Below are 22,340 nucleotides of genomic sequence, written 5' to 3'. Positions count from 1 at the left end.
ACAAAATGATGCGACGGCGAGTGTTTTTTGCCTCCAAGATTTTGTGGTGTGGGTATTGTTTTGCTCGTTTCATACCCACACCAAAACCTGAAACACACCCCACCCCACCCTCCCCCTCCCTCACAATCAGTCCATGAACACAAACACTGACACACACAAATTAATGATCAAGTTACCCCCCCCCCCCCAACCCTTCACTTGCACACCTGCAACGCAGACGATCATATTATTGATTAAATATTCATATAGGTCAGTGTTGGGTTTTTTGTTCTTGTTTGTGTTATTGCGGAATCGGTTTTCTCTTATTGCTACACGTGTCTCTTCATTACATTTCACCATCGCCCTACCGCCCTGCCCCTCTCGGTATTCCACCCCTCGGTTTTCAGTGGTAAATATTAGTAATCGAATATATTGAAGCTACGTTGAGTCAAAGGTCACAGAAGATTTGCATCGTGCAGCACTGCACGAATTGGGTCAAAGGACACAAACGATTTGCGTCGTGCCGCGAAGGAAAGATAATCGCGATCTTGTTTCTCATTGCCTCTCTGTTTTTCATTAGACTTGTCATTCTGCTTGCTCGGCTTTGTCAGATGTCTTCATTTCTTGTTGCTATGTTCTTTGCTTTTTTATTATTATTTTTTTATTTGCGCTTAATTTATCGATACAACGTCTTGTGCACGGGTCAAAATGTGTGTGTCAGGGGTCAATTGGTTTGACTTTAAACTTGGCGTTCGTGTTTCTCCAAACAGAGATACACGCACTCCATGACTTTGTGAGAAGATAAAACATATCGATAGGTTTCATTTGTTTGCGATAAAGCATTAATGTATGACCTTTGATGAGGTAGTTTTGTTTTTTGTTTACATTTGCCAGTTCGTATTTGGAACTTGGCGAAGCAGTGTCGTCTGTTTAGGTCTGGAGAAACGCCAATGAAAAGAGCCCGAAGAATCCTCGAGCGTTTCTATTGGGTTTGCTTTTGATTATCCATGTAATAGGGCTTCCTGGAACTATGGTAACCAGGGATTTATTCCCCGGGGAACATGAGATTTATTTCCCAGGTGCTTGTGAATGAAAACTCGTGAAAATGATGACAAAACTCTTTCTCTCCAAGTGTCTTCAGAAAGACACTCTCTAAGTACGTCACTGCTGAATTCTGACCAAGGGCAAGTTATCTGCAGTCATAACTAATTATACATCTCCAAGGCGATTATAGTCCGAATCAACCGTCTGGTTTCGTTTTGGTTGGTGTGCAACGTCGTAGGGATCAGCTTCATTATCCGTGATGCCTACGTGGTCGTAAGCCCTTGGAGTTGCTCCCCTTCCTTTAATGGCAGCAGAATTGCCTTCCTTGACGTCCCCGAGTCTGTTGTAGTCCTCATGCGATGCGGGTCCGCCAGTTTTGTTCGCTTTGTGAGGAGTCGCGTAAATGTCGCCACGTTCAAGCTGGTGATCATCGTTTGACTGAAGACTGTTTTCTGGATTTCCATGACTCTTACTGACACTTCCGTTGCTGATTACGTTCTGACGTGGAGTTTGGGCATTCGTGTGGCTGTAGTGGCCATCTTGCCCTCCACGAGAAGGTCCTGCATTTTCGTTTTTCCCATGCCCCCCAAGATGGTTATAGTCGTCGACGAAAGCTGGATTGGATAGTCCCTGGATTTCTGTGTCACCCACTTCGTAAGGATTATGAAGGTCTTCTTCTTCGTTGACTCCACCATTTCCACGCGGTGAAACGTTTTTGGCCACGGAGTATCCGTTGTTTGTGGCATGTGAGGGTTGGTTCGATGAGCGGGCGGAGTAGTAGCCGCCTGGATCTGACTGATCGTGGTGCGTTTGTGCTGAGGGGTTGGCTCTGCCAGACGGTGTGTACTGATTGGCTGATCGTTCACGTCCATCATGCATCATGGCTGTAAATAACAGAAATCGAAAAATGTTGGACTCACACACATTAGAATTGTGTGGGTTTTTTTTCAAGAAAGGAATGTTTTGGTAAATTGTAATTGTGGACAAAACAGAACATTCACAGGTTCGTCGACCTAATGGACTGTTTAAAAGACGGACATACAAATAATAATGCGACAGTGAAAAGAACAAGAACTTAGCTCAGTAACACGCATTAGACTTAGACAAAAAAGAACTTAGCTGAAGGTAAAACGAAGAAGAACTAACATAAACAGGCTGGGAGAAAAAGACACGTTTTGAACACTGTACGTAACAAGCATGCAGTTTCCGGCAGAATTAGCACCAGCAAGTATTGATTTGGTACAAGAAGGAATGAAAGCGGCAAAAACCCGTTCATTTGGAGGAAATGTAAACTGACTTAAGTATGAACATCTGTGACCCTCCACCACGAAATGAGTCGTAATATAAGTCTTGTGTGAGTGTCTGGTAACAGTGTGAGGGTCACCTTAGTCATAGGCTTATAACTCAAACAGTTTTTGCTCTTTTCTTAAACGGTTTTCACCACTGGATAGAGCATAAAACACTCTTTAGGAAAACGTAAAAATATGAAAATCATGCAAAGGTGACATGCGACTCATTCCGTGGTGGATGGTCACATCTGATAATGGGGACGGATCACCGTACCTTCCATAGGCGTCGGGGATGCTGTGCCAGCACTGTCCTCAGTTCTGAAATATACACACATGCTTGTCAACTTTTTCAGTTATAAATGATTTGTTAAAGACATAAAATCAGCCTTAATTATGACCAACACTTCAACATTTTATGTAATCATTTTGTTTATGCATCGCAATCTGCTGCTGAAGCCCTCAGGGATTTTTTCGAGTAAGCTGTGTGGGCAATTGTCTGCTTCTTGGACTCACTGGGAAGGGAAGGGAAACTTCCTGTGATTAAACCGTTCTATTATTAAAAGAAGAGAGGCCAAAGACAAATCATCTACACAAAAGAACAGGTTGTAAGCTGGACGCATTCCAAGGTAACCGTAAGGCGCGGAAACAATCCTGCATGATTTAAAACTACCAAATATCAACAGTATTCTTATGTCTAGTGGTTTCCATTTTCGGCCATCTGTAATAGTTTTAACCTAATTATTAGTGTGCTTCTGTGTTTGTTATGTGCTGAATTGATTGCTAGTTTCATTTCCCAATTCCCAGGGTCTGGTGATAACCTGTTTTTCCTGCTGTAACATTTTAAAATGTGCTTCAACGTTGCGTTGTGTTATTCCGACTAAGGACTAATTTAACGTTTCTCTACTCTACCCTTTCTTCTGTCTCCTTCTCCACGTGATGAATCCTCCAATGGCGATCGCAATAACGATAAGAACGGCAATAATCACTCCACCGACGATTGCTCCGGTGTTCGAATTCCCCTGGTCCGCAGCTGAAAACAGAGAGAACTGGGTATATAATAGAGAGAGAGAGAGAGAGAGAGAGAGAGAGAGAGAGAGAGAGAGAGAGAGAGAGAGAGAGAGAGAGAGAGAGAGAGAGAGAAATTAGAGAACTCGAGCTCGAACTCGAAAACGTCATTCCAGAAGGATAATGGCATTAGGTCCAGATGGTCCTTTTTTACAACTAGTCCCTACTAAAATACACACATGGAAAGAGAGAGAGAGAGAGAGAGAGAGAGAGAGAGAGAGAGAGAGAGAGAGAGAGAGAGAGAGAGAGAGAATTGAATTGAATTGAATTGAATTGAACTTTATTTAACAAGGATTAAGATTTAAGGCTACGCCTTTTCTTACCATATGTCCTTGGGACGCATAGACACACAACTATATAATTAAAAAATTAAAAATTAAAATTTTAAAAAGTTAACCAACAAAAGGAGGTCGGAAAACTTCAGCACGTGATAATAAAGATGACGATGATGATGATGATGACGATGATGATGATGATAATGATGATGATGAAGATGAGGCATGAAGAGCATACATATGTGGTTATTCATAAAATCAAATGCATACTATGCAGGTAATTATAAATACAAGCTGGTAGCAATCGAACATGTAGCAATAGTACAACAAAAATATGTTCAGAACATACAATGCACAGCATATCTTTGACGTAATACTAAGTGTGGTAAATCAAAAGGCGTTAAACTACTCAGACATTAAGTGGTTTTTAACACATTTAAAAAAACTTTTTAATGACTTTAAGTGCTTAAAGGATGATGGAAGCGAATTCCAAACTGAAGTACCCGAAAAAGCAAGACTGGTCTTATACAGGTCAATTCGTGGAATCGGTGGGATCAAGTTGACCGACCCATATCTGTGGGTAGCTTTATTAAATAATGATGTAATGTAAATCGGCACTTTACCGTAATACAATTTATGCATGAAAATAACTTGAGATGCTTTTCCAGTGGAAGAAAGTTAAGCATTTTTAATTTCATATCTGTTGAGGCATTATCCTTTACGATGAGTTTGGCCGAGCGACGATAGAGAGAGTCTAACTTTTTCAAGTGGACATCACTGCTGCCATCCCAGAGCGTCGAAACATAATTAATGTAAGGTTCCATTGTGCAGAAGTGAGTTATATAAATCTTCATTTTTTCCTTCAACGACAGCTTTGTGGAATAATCTTCCAGAAAATATACAACAAACGCAGTCAGTTGGTGAATTTAAAAGGTATTTGACCGATGGAGATGTTGTTGTTCCACAGTATTATTATTTAGGCAACCGCCAGGCACAGGTACTTCACAGCAGGTTGAGATAAAACATGAGCGATTTGCAACAAGACTTAGTTAACCGACACCTCCTCTCTGATAATTTAGAATGCACGTGTGGAGCATGCCCGGAAGATTGTGAACATTTCTTGTTACACTGTCCAAAATTTAAAGAACATAGAACCATTTTATTCAATAGTCTGCCAACACACGTTCTAGACTGCAAAACACTCTTGTTTGGAAATACTGATTTAACTATATCTTTGAACACGAAAATATTCTCTGTTGTACAAGACTATGTTATGTTAACTAATCGCTTCGGCTGATATTATATTAACTGTGCAATTGATGTAGCCAGGCATTCTCTCTCTCCCTCCCTCTCTCTCTCTCTCTCTCTCTCTCTCTCTCTCTCTCTCTCTCTCTCTCTCTCTCTCTCTCTCTCTCTCTCTCTCTCTCTCTTCATCTTATTTGTATAAAATATAATTAAAGATTATCAAGATAAGTGTTGAAGCTATCACTTGTTCGCCATGTTTTGCTATCGGAATGTGTATTGATTATCATTTCAAGAACGTGTCCATAAGCAATCTGCTTGTTAACGTTCTTAATGTTGTTATTGTTTGAAACGTGTGGATGAGAAATTGAATAAAACACGCTTAAACCAATGTGAGGTATTACATGACCATGGTGGAACATTTTCAGAGTCCTTCTGTCCGTAAATTGCTTTAACTTGGATAGGAGAAAAACGTTCTTGGCTACTTTCTTGCAAATATGCTGTAATTGTGCCTGCCACTTGAATTCACAATCAATAATTACCCCTAAAACGCGATGCTGTTGAACTTGTTCAATTGATTGCGTACCAATAGTAAGATTTAGTTTGAGTGGAGAAATCTGGTGTTTTTGTCTGGTTGCAATTACCATACTTTTAGTTTTTATTGGATGGACAAGCATAGCATTAGCACTACACCAGTTATTTACATCATTTAAAGCTGTTTGAAGAGAGAGAGAGAGAGAGAGAGAGAGAGAGAGAGAGAGAGAGAGAGAGAGAGAGAGAGAGAGAGAGAGAGAGAGAGAGAGAAAGAGAGAGGGAAAAATAAAACAAAGGTATAACTGCTTGTACTCAAAATCAAGATTAACATATATTGATTTAATATTTACCTCAGAAAAAAGTCTTCTTAGACAGAGAGAGAGAGAGAAAGAGGGAGAAAGGAAAAGAGAGAGAGAGAGAGAGAGAGAGAGAGAAAGAGGGAGAAAGGAAAAGAGAGAGAGAGAGAGAGAGAGAGAGAGAGAGAGAGAGAGAGAGAGAAAGAGGGAGAAAGGAAAAGAGAGAGAGAGAGAGAATTGAACTGGATTGAATTGAATTGAACTGAACTTTATTTTACAAGGATAAAGATTTAAGGCTAAGCCTTTTCTTACAATCTGTCCTTGCGAGAGAGAGTAAGCGGATGGCACGCGTTCATGCTTTTGTCGGTCAATGAAAACTACTGTACTATTAATGCGATTACAGAGTAGTGCTGTTTTGATTATTATATCATTGTATGGAAAGTCGAGCAGAAGCACGAATATTGTTTAATGGCTTAGTAGACGACATATGGAACAGGCCCTTAACACGGCTCTAAGACATGAAGTGTCGTAACTGCATGCAGCAAACTCCCTTATTTGTGTAAGATAAAACGGAGAACTAAGCGGTAATGAATCATTTGACCGCACTCTTAACTGTAATTGCAGAACAAAACCCGAAAAACGTACAACCAATTGGTTTATATATATATATATATATATATATATATATATACACTTTTGCTGTACGTGTCATTGTGGTGATGTTTCTTTGTGTGTGTGTGCTTGTATGACATTCACTGAGACCAGGTTAAAATATCCTATCTAGCCCTTTGAAACGTTTGTCATCGATTAGACAATTTCGCAGAATTCTGCAGATGTATTTTGTTTTTACACAACTATATTGCAACTCTAGTTACCGAGGGGGACAGCTTCAGGTGGCTCAAACGTGCATGGTGCGGGGCTTGCCTGTCCTCTTTGGTAAGAAAACCTCTTGATTGCTACAATAGCCTTCATCTGGTTCCGCCTGCCGGTGAATTGTATCTGAAACAGTCCAGGGAAAGTAACGTTGCCCACAAAAGAATCAAAAGATGTTATTCTAATAAAGAACAATCGTTTTGCGTAGTCAGCCCAACGCCACAGAGCGACACAGCTTTACACTGAAAAATCAAAATGGCTCTGATTCAATAACACATGTGCACCGACCTGATTTGAATTCAAGCAGTTTAATGAAAACTTGCCAGGAATCTAAAATCAATATTTTTGTTATGTAAAATATGAAGATAAACCGTCAAGGAACAACCAAAGATGTCCATGGATGAAAAGTACAAAATCCAGTGTCAATGCGTTTTCAAATATCAATAAGCAGCAGAAATAATTTGCTGAAAGATGAACACATCACAGCCAAGGCTTATTATTAACAGCTATTGTGTTTTCAGCGTAGCAATAATTATGGTCCGATATTTAGACGAGACAAGTATAATGCCGACGAGTCGAAGACGAGGCGCATTATACTTGTTCGAGTCTAAATATCGGACCCTATTGCTACGCTGAAAATACAATAGCGATTATATAGCTGTTCTGACCTTTATTTGTTGTTCCAAACTTACAAAATGACAGTTTTTGCGTCGATGCGTTGATCTCAGGTTTTGATAGCAGACGCCGTTTTTTATGCGCATTAGTTTTGCGCAGGCGCCACACTGACTTTGGAAAAAAACTCGATTTGACGACACAGCTGTTAAACAGCTTTTTTATTAGTTCATTCGTATACAACAAAAAGAAGTTTGAGTTTTCTTAATTTTGAACAAGACTACTTATGAAGAAGACCAAAACACAACATCAACGGAAAACTAGAAACAACTGAAGAACTAGGATGCAACAAGGGGAGGACCAGAGAACAGCTAATCCGTACAAAGCGAGCAGACGGCAGCGACGAATGGCATTTATACTTGTCTCGTCATGAAGCGAATTTTTCAACCTCAGTTATAAACGACTACATGAATGTTAGTGCCATGGGTTGTACATCAATACTTCAGAGGGGAAGTGGGGTATTTAGTGTGGAGTTACGAGATAAGAAAAGCCGAATGCGAAAATTTGTGTCAATCGGCAACTGTGAACTAAGCTCACAGGCACACAAAAACGGCTGTTCCGTTGTACTCCCCTGTTTGTACTACATCTTTCGACTTTGGGCATTTTGTGGTGTTTAGGGACAGAAAATAATAGGTTTAGTCCTGTTTCATCGGGAAGTTAGCAGAAAAGGGTATGCTATCGACATTTGTAAAGCTGAAAAACATTCCCGAGAAGAATTTCAAGTTGTCAGTGTTGTCGATTGAAACATCGTGTCAGTGGTACAGGTGGGTAAACCGGAACCATGCGTCTTTGTTATTGACAATATGCTTTTGGATATTGAGAAAAATGGCCGACTTCCGTAGCATTATGCTTTGATGATCGGAAGAGACCATCCAATCACAACCCCCGAATTCCCCCACGTGTTCATCAGAATAGCTATAATATCACCTTAAATGCCACGCTGGACGACACTGGAAATTGACCTTTGAGATACTCCACTTCCCCAGTGCCTGTGTTGTTTTGGTTCCGCACGGTCCACAGAGGTCGGAGAATATTCTGCGTGTCCACAATGCTCACAGTGAGTGTAGTACCGTCATGGTTAGAAAGGAAATATTCAAACATGAGACAGTCGGTTTCACCTGGCGGCGTTGCTCGTATCAAAGGAGTCGTCAACGTCCCATCTGTTGCAATAGTTTCTACCGCAACTGTAAAGCATCAACCAATCACGATATTTTTCACTAAGAACATATTTTGACTTTGTTAGTTGTGTCAAGTTTTGCTCAGTTATAGGCAAGCTAAGCTTACCTTGCTTAACTAAGTGTAAGCTATCCCTGTAATTCTGTAATCCTTGTACTGCATTGTTTTCTTGTTGTTGTTGTTGTTGTTGTTGTTGTTGTTGTTGTTGTTGTTTTCGGGGGTGTGTATGTGTGTGTGTGTGTGTGTGTGTGTGTGTGTATGTGTGTGTGCGTGCGTGTGTGTGTGTGTGTGTGTGTGTGTGTGTGTGTGTGTGTGTTTGAGAGAGAGAGAGACAGAGAGAGATATAGAGAGATATAGATATATAGATATATATATATAGAGCGAGAGAGAGAGAGAGAGAGAGAGAGAGAGAGAGAGAGAGAGAGAGAGAGAGAGAGAGAGAGAGAGATAGAGAGGATCACAGGGGGAAAATCAATAGGAGATGCAGGTTATGACATGCATAACTGTGTACATTTGCTCTCATCACTGTATAGTTCCACGATACCTACCACCGAAGTAGGAGGTTATCGTCATGCCAGTGATGGTCCAGCTGCAGTGTGGGTGGTCTGGGTTGATCCCCTCGTCGTTCATGACACTGGACCAAGCTGCAGACGTACCGGCATATTAATGATCTTAATACAACATGCGCACGGAGTTTGTCAGGGTCGGTACTTTGTCGAACTTCTATGAGGCGAATCACATACACACCTTTAAACTGTCTTTTTTAAACAAGTTATTTACAACAAATAATCACACTACTGTACTACTGAAAAACATCTCCTTAGGGAGAAAGGGGATGGGGATGGGGTAGGTAACATGACTGTTTATGGATACCTGACGCCCTATAACCACTCAAGGAGGTCTGATGTGAAAGGAAAAGAATCTCTGCTGGTGTCTAGTTTGGATGGATCGAATGGACACAATAATGGGACTGATGCATATTTAGTATTCCACCTTTGCCTGACCTGTGTCTATTGGCTACATGTATGATTACAATGAATTATGTTGCCTGAATAACGATATTGAAATGAGCCGTGTCTTTATGTTTCTTACCTGGGTCTTGGCAACATCCTGCTTCAACGAAAACGTTATAAATGCGAGCATAGTGAATATTATCCCCGCCATGAAAACCTTGGAACATGATCTGCAATGAAAACAAATCAGAATAGCAGTGTAATCCTACCCTTGACCCCAGTATGCCTACTTGCAGAAGAGGACGCAGTTGTGAGAAATAAACTGTGCCACACATTTTTTTCTAAGCATCAAAAACAAAACAAAATAAGGCAATCTTGTTTCTACGAAGACAGTGCCGGCTTACAAAAATATATTTTAAGGAACACACACGTATGTTTGTTTCTTTACATAAACAAAAACCAATCATTCATAAAAACTGCACATTAACTGTTGGGAGTTTTTGCTTGGAACTTCTTATAATCCTCATGCAGGCACCTTCTGATCTTTCTACTGGTGATCAACGCACATAAACAAATGATAATAAACGATGACATCATTTTAACTAACCAACCCAAATGACCCGGATTGTTTACGACTGGTCACGATGTTACAAATGATCTTTTTACTCATGCGGATAATGTTCGTCGTTTATGACGCATTCTCCCCAAAGAGGCAGTAAAACCTTTAAATGTGTTCGGGTGGCGCAGATCATGTAAAAGCTATTTAACTTACGCTGAATCCCTCACTAACAATTTGTTTTGTGGCACAGAATCTACGCGAACTGTGTTTTCCAGAGCATGAGGAGTGAGTGAATACAACACAACAACGGAAAGAACAAAAACTACAGACAATTAAACATAGATAAACATGCCTACCCTGGCAATACCAAGAGGAAGCTCCACGGGAAAGGACCGGTTTCCACCCTGAGAATGAGTCTGTCTGGTCAACAGAGTGCAGTTGGTTTGTGCATTACTCAGGACAACGGCCAGCCAAACCGGTTTAGTGAATGTTATAAAATAACAATGAAAACAATAAAGCAAACAAAATAACAACACAAAGAAAACAAACAACAGACAGTCAAACTTAAATGCACATGCTTACTTTGGCAACACCCAGAGGAAGGTCTGCGGCAAAAGACCGGTTGCCATCTTCAGGGTGAGTCTGATTGGCCAAAAGAGTGCAGTTGGTGTGTGCAGTACTCAGGACAACGGCCAGCCGAACCGGTCGAACACGGAATGCTGTGAAACTGAGACACGACGGCTTAGTAACATCCAGAACAGGGGATTCCAACACTGAGATTTGCCCAAAAGATCCATTCATGGTTGCACGCATTTCAAAGTACCCTGGAATAAAGACAGCCCTTTTTATGTTAAGTTATTCCACTTGTGCGACATGCAAATTACTCGAAGCAGTTTGGACACATAATAACACAGACAACAGCTATAACATTTAAATTTGACCAGATTGATTCTTGAAAATAATAACGCTTTAACATTGGGTTACTTGTGTGCCGTTCCAGTGGTTGCAAAAACAACAACAACAACAAACAAAGTAGGACAGGACTGTTTTCAGCAAATGGGGTGGGACGTACTATTTTTCTAACATCAACTTTGAACGAAAGTATAATGCCGTTGCTACCCACAACCCACCTATTGCAAAGCGTATGGTAGTCTACATTGCACTCGTCACATTAAAGGTTTTCTCCTGTTGAAGAGGGACGATACCATTACATAATTTCTTCAACCAATCGTATGTTGTAACTGTCAGATTTACATACATGCTATCTGTCTGTCTGTCTGTCTGTCTGTCTGTATGTCCGGGCATCCGGTCGCCTCTGCCTGTTTGTCTGTAAGTCTGTCTGTCCGTCTGTTTCTATCTATCTTTTTGTCTCTCTGTGTCTCTGTCTCTCTCTGTTTCTCTGTCAGATTTACATACATGCTATCTGTCTGTCTGTCTGTCTGTCTGTCTGTATGTCCGGGCATCCGGTCGCCTCTGCCTGTTTGTCTGTAAGTCTGTCTGTCCGTCTGTTTCTATCTATCTTTTTGTCTCTCTGTGTCTCTGTCTCTCTCTGTTTCTCTGACTCTCTCATTGTCTCTTTCTGTCTCTGACTCTCTGTCTCTGACTCTCTGTCTTTGTCTGTCTCTGTCTCTCTCATGTCTTTCTCTGTCTGTCTGTCTGTCTGTCTGTCTCAACCTCTCTCTCTCTCTCTCTCTCTCTCTCTCTCTCTCTCTCTCTCTCTCTCTCTCTCTCTCTCTCTCTCTCTCTCTCTCTCTCTCTCTCGTTCTCTCCTTCTGGTATGAAATTATATGAAAACAAGTCGCGTAAGGCGAAAATACAACATTTAGCCAAGCTGTCGTACTCACAGAATGAAACTGAACGCACTGCATTTTTTTCTCTCACCAAGACCGTATACTCGTAGCATCGTCAGTCCACCGCTCGTGGCAAAGACAGTGACATTGACTAGCCAGAATAGCGCGGTAGTGGTTGCGCTGAGCAGGATAGCACGCTTTTCTGTATCTCTGTTCTTTTTAACTTTCTGAGCTTGTTTTTAATTCAAATATATCATATCTTTATGTTTATGGAATCAGGAACCGACAAGGAAGAAGGTGAAATTGTTTTTAAATCGTGTCAGGAAATTTAATTGTAATCATAATTTTCATATACCGGTATTTAATTTTCAGAGCTGGTTTTTAATCCAAATATGACATATTTATATGTTTTTGGAATCAGAAAATGATGAATACTAAGATGAAATTATTTGTGGATCGTTTAAAAAAATATATATTTTAATTACAATTTTCAATTTTAATGACCAAACTCACTAACTATTTTTTTAAGCCTCCAAGCTGAAATGCAATACCAAAGTCCGGCCTTTGTCGAAGATTGCTTGACCAAAATTTCAATCTATTTGATCAAAAAATGAGGGCGTGACAGTGCGGCCTCAACTTGTGCAAAAAGCCGGATATGACGTCATCAAAGACATTTATCCAAAAAAAGAAAAACAGTTCCGGGGATATTATATTTAGGAACTCTTATGTAAAGGTTCATGAAGATAGGTCCAGTAGTTTTCTCTGAAGCGCTCTACAAATACACACAGACACACAGACACAGACACAGACACACACACACACACACACACACACACACACACACACACACACACACACACACACAGACACACACACACACACACAAACACCACGACCCTCGTCTCGATTCCCCCTCTATGTTAAAACATTTAGTCAAAACTTGACTAAATGTAAAAAGACGTAGCCAAATCAGAAAGAGAAAATAAGTATCACAGTAACTGCATCTGACAACATCAAATGTGAATGCGTATCTCTGTCTATTTATTGATAACGATAGCAGTAGCTATGGTTACCAACCTTGGGCACTGTAGTTCCATTGTGGGGCCATCCCCTGTCGACACCCCTGTGTGTAGCCGCACGGTCCTTGTCCAAAGTCGCAAGATCCATCTCTGACATGCTGGGCTGTTTCGGGAGCAAATATAAGTTAACAACTAGCATTTCATTTCATTGTCATTTCATGTACTTTATTATCCCATTGATGCAAAATTCGAGTTGCTTTTTTCAAGTGGAAAGCCTACAGCAACAAGAATAGCGCTACCCAGGTACTAGGTGTGTCCGTGTTTAGGTGTAATCAGTCACCTGCACTTATGGCAGAATGACCGAGATATTTTACTATAATGGCGTCTTGTCTAATTCATATATTTTGTTAAGGCTGTATGTGTTTAAAAAGCAGAACGTTATTCATATCAAAAATGAAACAGAACTGTTACAGACACTGATTGTTAGAAATCTTTTTGAGCTATTGATGGCACACAATGGTCTGTCAATCTGACAATCAAATAGCCGTATAATCAATCAATTGATACCTATTATTTGAATCAATCGCTCAGTCAATACAGAAACAGAAGGTATGACGCCACTCACGACTTTACCATATCACCTACAGCTTTATAAAATATGGTACCAGGACATACACAAAAACATTAGCGCAAAAAAGGTCTCTTTTAAAAGTTCAAGTTTGGCAAGCGCACCCGCTTAAATAATTATATAATAGCGAAGAGGCTATTTCAAGAATTCGAGTTTTCTGACGAATTTAACGTAAAAGAGTCCAAAAGTAATTTCACTTTGCTGTAATTTAGACTATCCTGCAATAGTAAACACGAAAATGCCCCGTAGCCATGCCAATTAATTAAATCAATGTAAACAGAATAACAGATCCCGCCGATAAACTCCACTGTGGTATTAAGATATTGTTCATCGACTTCACTTTTCAATGTTCGCAGTCATCCATAACGCTAGCAGACGACACCCATCCACAATTGGGTAGCCTATTCCTAATTTGTAATCTAGCAATCCAGTCCCTCTCGGGCGAAAAAGTACAGCGGAATCGAAAACAAAGGCATTCAGTGCGTGGAGAAAATAATGACAGTCTGCAAAGAGTAGCATACCCGCACATCGGGTTTAACTTTTGAATAACTGCAACTTTGTACAAATATGAATTATAAGGTGTTTGGTGAGATAATATCCCTATGTGGCAATCCAAATAAAAGATATGAAGAGGAATACATAATAGAATGTACGCGTTATAAATAATGTAGTGTACGCTTTGTGTTTCTGTTCATGTTGGCATTTTTTAAGAGAATTTCATTACCACCCAATTGCAAAAACAAAACAACATATATATCATGCTCTGACATATTATTTAAAATCAAGCAGGAACCTATTGTTTTGTTAATGGTGAACATCATGTTGTCCTCTTTTCCTCGTGACTTGGCAATCAACATTGTGAACAGGACCTTTCATTTCCCTCTGTCCTGTTATTTTTGTTTGATCATTTTCCTCTTTGTCTGTTGTATTCGTGGTTATTCACTGAATAACATGATGTAAAACAATGGAAAACACACGAACCGTTGCTTGAGGCTAAGTTATATTTTCCAGTATTGGACGCTGGTTGACACATGTCAGTACTGAAACACAAAGGCACACACACACACACACACACACACACACACACAGGCACACACACACAGCCACACACACACACAGCCACACACACAAACACACATACACACCCACACAGTCACAGTCACAGGCACACACACACACACACACACACACACACACACACACACACACACACACACACACACACACACACACACACATACACACACATAAAAGCGCGGCAGTAAATATCAGAATCATATCTATTCACTTTTACTGTTTTTATTAAGGTTTTTAAAACACTAACTGTTCTTATAGTGACAACGTGATTTATTTTATAGCATATGGAAACCCGTGTAAACATTGCTCATGCTCAGTAATTAAGTAACATTGGTTTAGCATTCAGTTAGTAACAATTGAAGAACACTTTCATTTAGCTTTAAATGTCTGCACAAACATAAGGTAAAACAAGTACACTAGAGCTTCGAAAGACAACGTGTTTTTTGCTCATTTTGAAGTTAGAGTTTTCCTGAGAGAGAGGGGATGGGGTGTCGTGTTAGAACGAAACTGGCTTGCGAGGTACTGATAGCCATGTGCTGAGTAAAAACCAAGAAAACAAGATACGTACTGTCTGACTCTCGAAATTCATGATAATTTTAGAAAACGTCCTTATAAATCCACTCATGGTCGGTCGTATGTCGAGAGGAAACGTAATAAAGAGGTAAAACTACTGAGAAGTAGAAGGAGAATTAATCCATCCCAACAAAATGGGTCGTTATATTGAGGGAGACGTAAAATAGAGGGGTCGTTAAGGGAGGTACCACTGTATAGATAAATATCACATACCCGTCAGAAGTCAGGGAACACGCGTCCTTGGCAGCCACCTCCGTCTTCAGTGTCAACATGAACACCACAGTAAGCAGTCCAGCAGAATTCATGGTTACGTTTTGGGATGAAAAGTGTTCGCTACTATTTCACCCCTCTTTAGTATGAGAGAAAATGCTAAGCTGAGAATAACGACCTTTCAGAAGAACAAAACACACACGCTTATTTCTCATTGACAGCTTCCAACGGCGGAATCTAAGTTACGTTTGTGGTAATGCGTAATGATTAGTAAACGTCGCACAATCCTTCATAGCGGGAAAAAACACCAACACACAACAGTCTTTCCTCGTTAATGCACCCGTCATGAACGGCCGCGATCGGCAACCAGGATGTATTTTGTGGTTCTTTTTCGAAACTCCTTCTCTATACAATGCAGTGAAAGAAGGTACTCAAGCTTTGAATGTATAGCTTCATTAAATGTTATAACACGAATCAGGCGTGGTTTACCTCGAAACAACCATTGTGAAGTCTACCTGGTTAAACGATAAATCCTTGCGTGACGTGACTAGAACGAGTTTGGAGGACAAATACCTTTCAGCGCCACGGATCAGTTTACAAGGGTGCAGTAAATTGTCTTCCTTGTTGGAAACTCTGAGCACCGCTTGTATAGATGTGTGTGTACCCATGCTTATGGTGTCACAGGGATGCCTTTACCCGGCAATAGAAAAACAAACATAACTACTCATACCAGCGCGTCCGGGTTTAGGGGGCTGCTTTTTTGTTATATTTAGTCAAGTTTTGACTAAATATTTTAACATCGAGGGGGAATCGAAACGAGGGTCGTGGTGTATGTGTGTCTGTGCGTGTGTGTGTGTGTGTGTATGTGTGTGTAGAGCGATTCAGACTAAACTACTGGACCGATCTTTATGAAATTTGACATGAGAGTTCCTGGGTATGAAATCCCCGAACGTTTTTTTCATTTTTTTGATAAATGTCTTTGATGACGTCATATCCGGCTTTTCGTGAAAGTTGAGGCGGCACTGTCACGCCCTCATTTGTCAACCAAATTGGTTCAAATTATGGTCAAGTAATCTTCGACGAAGCCCGGGACTTCGGTATTGCATTTCAGCTTGGTGGCTTAAAAATTAATTAATGACTTTGGTCATTAAAAATCGGAAAATTGTAAAAAAAAATAAAAATTTATAAAACGATCCAAATTTACGTTTATCTTATTCTCCATCATTTGCTGATTCCAAAAACATATAAATATGTTATATTCGGATTAAAAACAAGCTCTGAAAATTAAATATATAAACATTATTATCAAAATTAAATTGTCGAAATCAATTTAAAAACACTTTCATCTTATTCCTTGTCGGTTCCTGATTCCAAAAACATATAGATATGATATGTTTGGATTAAAAACACGCTCAGAAAGTTAAAACAAAGAGAGGTACAGAAAAGCGTGCTATCCTTCTTAGCGCAACTACTACCCCGCTCTTCTTGTCAATTTCACTGCCTTTGCCATGAGCGGTGGACTGACGATGCTACGAGTATACGGTCTTGCTGAAAAATGGCATTGCGTTCAGTTTCATTCTGTGAGTTCAACAGCTACTTGACTAAATATTGTATTTTCGCCTTACGCGACTTGTTTAGGTTTAAGTGCGTACGTTTCATTTTAAAGTTGATAATAGCATAGGCACACGGAGAAAAACGCTACAAGTCATGATGTTTACTCCCCCCCCCTCTCTCTCTCTCTCTCTCTCTCTCTCTCTCTCTCTCTCTCTCTCTCTCTCTCTCTCTCTCTCTCTCTCTCTCTCTCTCTCTCTCTCTCTCACACACACACACACACACACACACACACATCACACACACACACACACTCACACAAAACACCAGCACGCACGCACTCAAGCCCGCAGACACACACACACTATACTACAGAAACAGCACATTTCTGCATGTCAATCATAAAGCTAGTTTAATTTGCCTGGCTGTCACTGTGCGTGTGTATTTGCGTCTGTGTATCTGCCTCTCTGTCTGCTAACTTTCCAATGACATCCAAGAATTAAAGTGCTCTGAAATGTGTTCAACATTAATTTATGTGCCTGTGTGAATGAAACCTTTAATACTTATGTATTGGGAAGGGAGGGGGGGGGGGGGGTGAAAGTGGTTCAAGTGTTCCGCATTCATGTCTATGTTTGCAAACACGTCAATGTATTTAGATTCACTGCGGGAATTTCCTTCCTGGTCGACGGGTCGCTCGCATTTGTGAATGGTTTCATAATATACTCTTCTTTATTTAAAACGCAAAAGAATCACTATTTAAAAATACCCATTTTTCATTAAAAACGCAGATCTCAATACAAAAAAAGTAAAATCAATCAATATGAGGCTTATATCGCGCGTATTCCGTGGGTACAGTTCTAAGCGCAGGGATTTTAATTTTTTTTTAATTTTTATTTTATTCAATTTATATCGCGCACATATTCAAGGCGCAGGGATTTATTTATGGCGTGTGAGATGGAATTTTTTTTACACAATACATCACGCATTCACATCGGCCAGCAGATCGCAGCCATTTCGGCGCATATCCTACTTTTCACGGCCTATTATTCCAAGTCACACGGGTATTTTGGTGGACATTTTTATCTATGCCTATGCAATTTTGCCAGGAAAGACCCTTTTGTCAATCGTGGGATCTTTAACGTGCACACCCCAATGTAGTGTACACGAAGGGACCTCGGTTTTTCGTCTCATCCGAAAGACTAGCACTTGAACCCACCACCTAGGTTAGGAAAGGGGGGAGAAAATTGCTAACGCCCTGACCCAGGGTCGAACTCGCAACCTCTCGCTTCCGAACGCAAGTGCGTTACCACTCGGCCACCCAGTCCTCTCCACTGAAACGCAACAACCTCAATTAAAAACGCAGACATCTGCAGTAAAAACGTAAAGAAAATTGCAAACATTTCCATTTAAAAACATATCCATGCAAACGCGAAGATCTTCATTAAAAGTTGAATAAGTAACTGACTGAAAATTGACACTGGGATTCGGGGTATTTTTTGTTTATTTCATGTAATTGGGGATATGCTCCCGGTTGAATTCCTAGAATTAATTCTCCTCGCCAATTTTGTCGGAATTGCGCAGTATCCTATGAACACACATGTCTTGAAAGGAAATTATTTTCGAGACAAAAAATGTGTTTGATGTTGCGACATACTCGACAATTGCTTGCTGATCGTTTACCAATTAAAAATCAGGTATTTCTGGTTATTCCTTTCCGTTAAGGTAGTTTGCAGTCTAACTTAAAAACGTGGCTTTGTATTTATGCAATTGAATAAAAACTTAACCAACTTAGAAACGTTGCGTTTGGTTTTGTGTTTTAAATGATTAAAGTGTAATTAAAAGAACATTGTCCGGTTTTAAGCTGTAAGTTGTACGACTTTTACATTTACAGCTCGCCCTAAGTAACACACACACACACACACACACACACACACACACACACACACACACACACACACACACACACACACACACACACACACACACAAACACACACGAACACACACGCACGCGGGCGCACACAAGTTTGCGTTTTTGCTGTTGAGGAAATACCACGTACTGTCAGTATCTATATTCGTATTTAATACAATCTCGATTTGTAGATATACTTATAATATATGCATATGCATATGCACAGGGTTTAATACACAAACACATAATTCATTGACACACACACACACACACACACACACACACACACACACACACACACACACACACACACACACACACACACACACACACACACACACAGGTGTGGCCGTTTGACTGTTATTTGTTTAGATATATGCATACATTTAATACAATCTTGATTAATTCTTCAGTAGTGTTTTTTTGTGGAAAAGTAAGATATAAAATACTCTAGTTTCAGTCGTTATCTTTTAAATTAGCACGTTTACATTAACTCTATTTTGTTTGTTCTTTGTGACCTTAAAACTCCTTGAACTTAAAGAAAATGTTACTTAACGTAGTAGACTCGAGCCGGTAACAAATACCCCTGTGCACGTGCACAAAGACATACATCTGCTTAAACAGAAAAAAATAATCAGAGTGACCGTGACTATTGTCTTAGACAATGCTTAGGGTGTGACCTTCAATAAGGACTAAACCTTCATCACAACATAATCATGGGGACGTTTGGAAGACGATGACTGAAAACAAATTAGATCGACGAATCAGTTACGATTGTCTTCACGCAATAATGGTTAAATACTCTGGTTGGCTGCTCTCGTCTGACTGCAATTCATTGGACTCTTCTGATGCCCTCAATGCCGTCACGGGCGTCAGATAGTATCCACTGCTGTCTTCGCCTGATAGTGATCTGCTGGTAGTATCACGTGCAACGGGCATCGTCATTACGGGTGACAGATAGTAAACGTTGCTCCCACGGTCGCCCTTTGTTGCTGCAGCGTTTGCTTCGGAGGAAGGTCCATTTCCTGTGATAGGAAGCTTTGGGTAATTCGGTTTTCTCACTGCAGTGCCCGCAACTGCCGGTCTTTCTCCTATAGGAAGAACAACATATTCTCGTTGTTCTGTGCAAGTGCTCAGACGTCCGTAGTTGTCAGGGGAGACAGTCGGAGTGTCTGCATGAGGCAGTGGGGACGCGGTGTCTGCGTCAGTCTCATGATGGTCCCTGCAGAAAACAAAGAAAACATTTCATTTTGACAAAACATCAAGAGGTAAAATGGTTTGATTTTTGGGAAAGTTACACACCAAAGAGCAACATTACATTACGCGCAGTAAACTTAAACTACTGTAGAAACTGTCAATATACCCTAACACGAATAAAACAATTATAGTTGCGTTTGGCCGGCACTCAGGTTAATCATAGTTTCAGTGCTGAGCTGCAGTTCCGGACATTAAGAGCAAAGCTTGCATTCAATAATTTTGCAGCAGTTTAACAAGGTAATGCTACCGAGACATTGCAGCACAGTCTCGATCGTTGGCAGAACAACACACAGAATATAACAGGATCTTACCGCTGCCTTCTCCTTTTTTGCCAAAGTATTATCCCACCAATGATGATTACGGCAACAACGACGACGACAGCCGTTGTCACTCCGCCTGCGATCCCTGTGTTGTCTTCGCTGTCGTTGGTTGATGGAAAGTCTACAGAACAGGAAACAAAAATACAGACTGCTCAAAATGTGGGGGGAAGAGAGCCGTTCAGCATGAATTGCCCGATTGAGATTTCTGAGTATCGTCTGCGCATATACTATATGATATATAGTAAGTTGGGTTTCGGTTACATTTCTTCCCGGTTAAAACGTATGTTGTGCCGAGGGCGTGAACCTTGATCCGAGCTCTGAAAATCATCTTGTCAATCCCTAATGACTAACCATGCTGATTAAACAAACCAAGACCTTTCTTCTTGGGCTTTTCTTTAGAATTAAAATCTCTGACGCCAAAAGCGAAGCAAAGTTTGAGAAGACACCATAGTGCGAACAATCGCTAACAAAAAAAAAATCACTTCTTCTGCATGTTTTCCAAGAACTGACGACGAATTCAAAACATGAAGCTTGTCTTAGTCATATCAACAGTATATATGCATGTGTCGGTATCGTTTATCATCAAAGGTACCGGTACCGTTCTTTCCTTGCATATAGTCATGTTCATTGATCTGTCCAGGTTTTAGCATGGAATGGGAGCGCAGCGTCCTTTTACTTTGCCACATACCCAAAATAAATAGGCTGGGGACAATCTGTGCAGGTATTTATAGAATTTCAGCGTGATTTTTCTTTAAAAAAAACCAAATATATAAAAAAAAACAATTGTCACCTGGAGGGCCAGCTTCAGGTGGCTCAAACGTGCATTCGGCGCTGTTTTCTTGTCCTCTGTGGTACTGTACCTTCCGGATGGTTACAAGGGCATTCTGTGCATCACGCCTTCCGGTGAAACGTACCTGAAACCGAAGTTGCAACTAAAGCCGTTTTGCTTATATCAGGGCTGGAAATGAAACAAGATCAAAAAGGACAAATGTCGGCGTGTGAACTATCAATTTCAAAGGCCTGCCCAACGGAAATTAAACTCAACTCAAATCTAAGCAATCTGGTGCATTCTAAGCACAACGTTGGGCGAAAGAGAGACAGGCTTCGGGTAGATAGGGACGAGGAAAACAATAAGCTTTCAGGATGAGGACACCATGAGGCTTTCATTTGAGGATATCGAGGCTTGTTATATTCAAACATTAGAGAACCATACTTGCCTAGTGACAATTATTGTGATTTATATATAGCTATTAAAACACACACACACACACACGCACACGCACACACACACAAACACACACACATACACACACACACACACACACACACACACACACACACACAAACACACACACCCACACACACACATCCTGTCGATAAAGGAAGCTTGAAAAGGTCACAGCTCCGATGCAGGGAAGAGTCTAGATCGAGCTCTATGTATGAAGGTCAGCTGAAACAGTTCTGGGCCGACTATCGTAAGCCTGCCAGGAATTAAAAGCTTTAGTCTTGCTATGTACTAGAGACGTGCAAATAAACATATGGGGAACATTCAAAGATATCTGTGAATAATTAAACCAAAATCAAGGATCAATTTATGCGCCTTCAATTGCCAGTCAGTACTTTTAAATGATAACCAGCACAAATACGTTTGTGAAAGAACAATGAACCAACAATATCACACCATCAAACAATGCGCAAAGTGTATATGAGTGTGCATGAGTTGTTAATGCGAAAGACTGTGTAAGAGTGCGCCTTGAGTCGCGTTGTGGTGAGATATGTGCGCGTTACACATTCTCGTATCATTATCGTATTATTATTACTAAAGAATCACCTTAAATGCAGCACTTGAAGACACTGGAATTTGACCATTATAATAATGATTGATGTACTTTCTGCTGACATGGGTAGCGAGAATACAAGAAAATCATGAAGGGAACATTTATAGGAGATGCAGGTTATGTCATGTATGACTCTGTAAAATATTTCTGGTGACTGTGTGGTTTGGCAATACCTACCACCCAAAAAGGAAGGTAACACCCAGCCAATT

The 22,340-nt window shown here is 40.4% G+C and overlaps 3 protein-coding genes across 3 annotated transcripts; all 3 read right to left on the bottom strand.

The window, feature by feature from the left end:
* Nucleotides 1–1,096: 1,096 nt before the first annotated feature.
* LOC138971443 (uncharacterized) lies at nucleotides 1,097–8,626 on the bottom strand. The gene is made up of 5 exons (XM_070344174.1): nucleotides 8,197–8,626; nucleotides 6,600–6,723; nucleotides 3,222–3,342; nucleotides 2,587–2,630; nucleotides 1,097–1,907 (listed from the first exon to the last, which is right to left on the bottom strand). The coding sequence occupies exons 1-5, from the start codon at nucleotides 8,368–8,370 to the stop codon at nucleotides 1,189–1,191; spliced, it is 1,182 nt and encodes a 393-aa protein (XP_070200275.1). The 5' UTR covers nucleotides 8,371–8,626; the 3' UTR covers nucleotides 1,097–1,188.
* Nucleotides 8,627–8,952: 326 nt separating this feature from the next.
* On the bottom strand, nucleotides 8,953–15,964 carry LOC138971444 (uncharacterized). The gene is made up of 6 exons (XM_070344176.1): nucleotides 15,258–15,964; nucleotides 14,376–14,434; nucleotides 12,825–12,929; nucleotides 10,540–10,781; nucleotides 9,538–9,628; nucleotides 8,953–9,089 (listed from the first exon to the last, which is right to left on the bottom strand). Exons 1-6 carry the CDS (start codon nucleotides 15,347–15,349, stop codon nucleotides 8,968–8,970), a joined length of 711 nt encoding a protein of 236 aa, XP_070200277.1. The 5' UTR covers nucleotides 15,350–15,964; the 3' UTR covers nucleotides 8,953–8,967.
* A 2,960-nt stretch (nucleotides 15,965–18,924) lies between these two features.
* Nucleotides 18,925–22,096, bottom strand: LOC138971987 (uncharacterized). Its single transcript, XM_070344830.1, has 4 exons — nucleotides 22,082–22,096; nucleotides 21,084–21,207; nucleotides 20,285–20,414; nucleotides 18,925–19,938 (listed from the first exon to the last, which is right to left on the bottom strand). Exons 1-4 carry the CDS (start codon nucleotides 22,094–22,096, stop codon nucleotides 19,497–19,499), a joined length of 711 nt encoding a protein of 236 aa, XP_070200931.1. The 3' UTR covers nucleotides 18,925–19,496.
* Between the last annotated feature and the right edge of the window lie 244 nt (nucleotides 22,097–22,340).

Source organism: Littorina saxatilis, linkage group LG7 (assembly GCF_037325665.1).
Source record: "Littorina saxatilis isolate snail1 linkage group LG7, US_GU_Lsax_2.0, whole genome shotgun sequence".
NCBI classification, from domain to species: domain Eukaryota; kingdom Metazoa; phylum Mollusca; class Gastropoda; order Littorinimorpha; family Littorinidae; genus Littorina; species Littorina saxatilis.
Note: the sequence above shows the minus strand (reverse complement) of the source record. Positions and strands in the feature narration are given on the sequence as shown.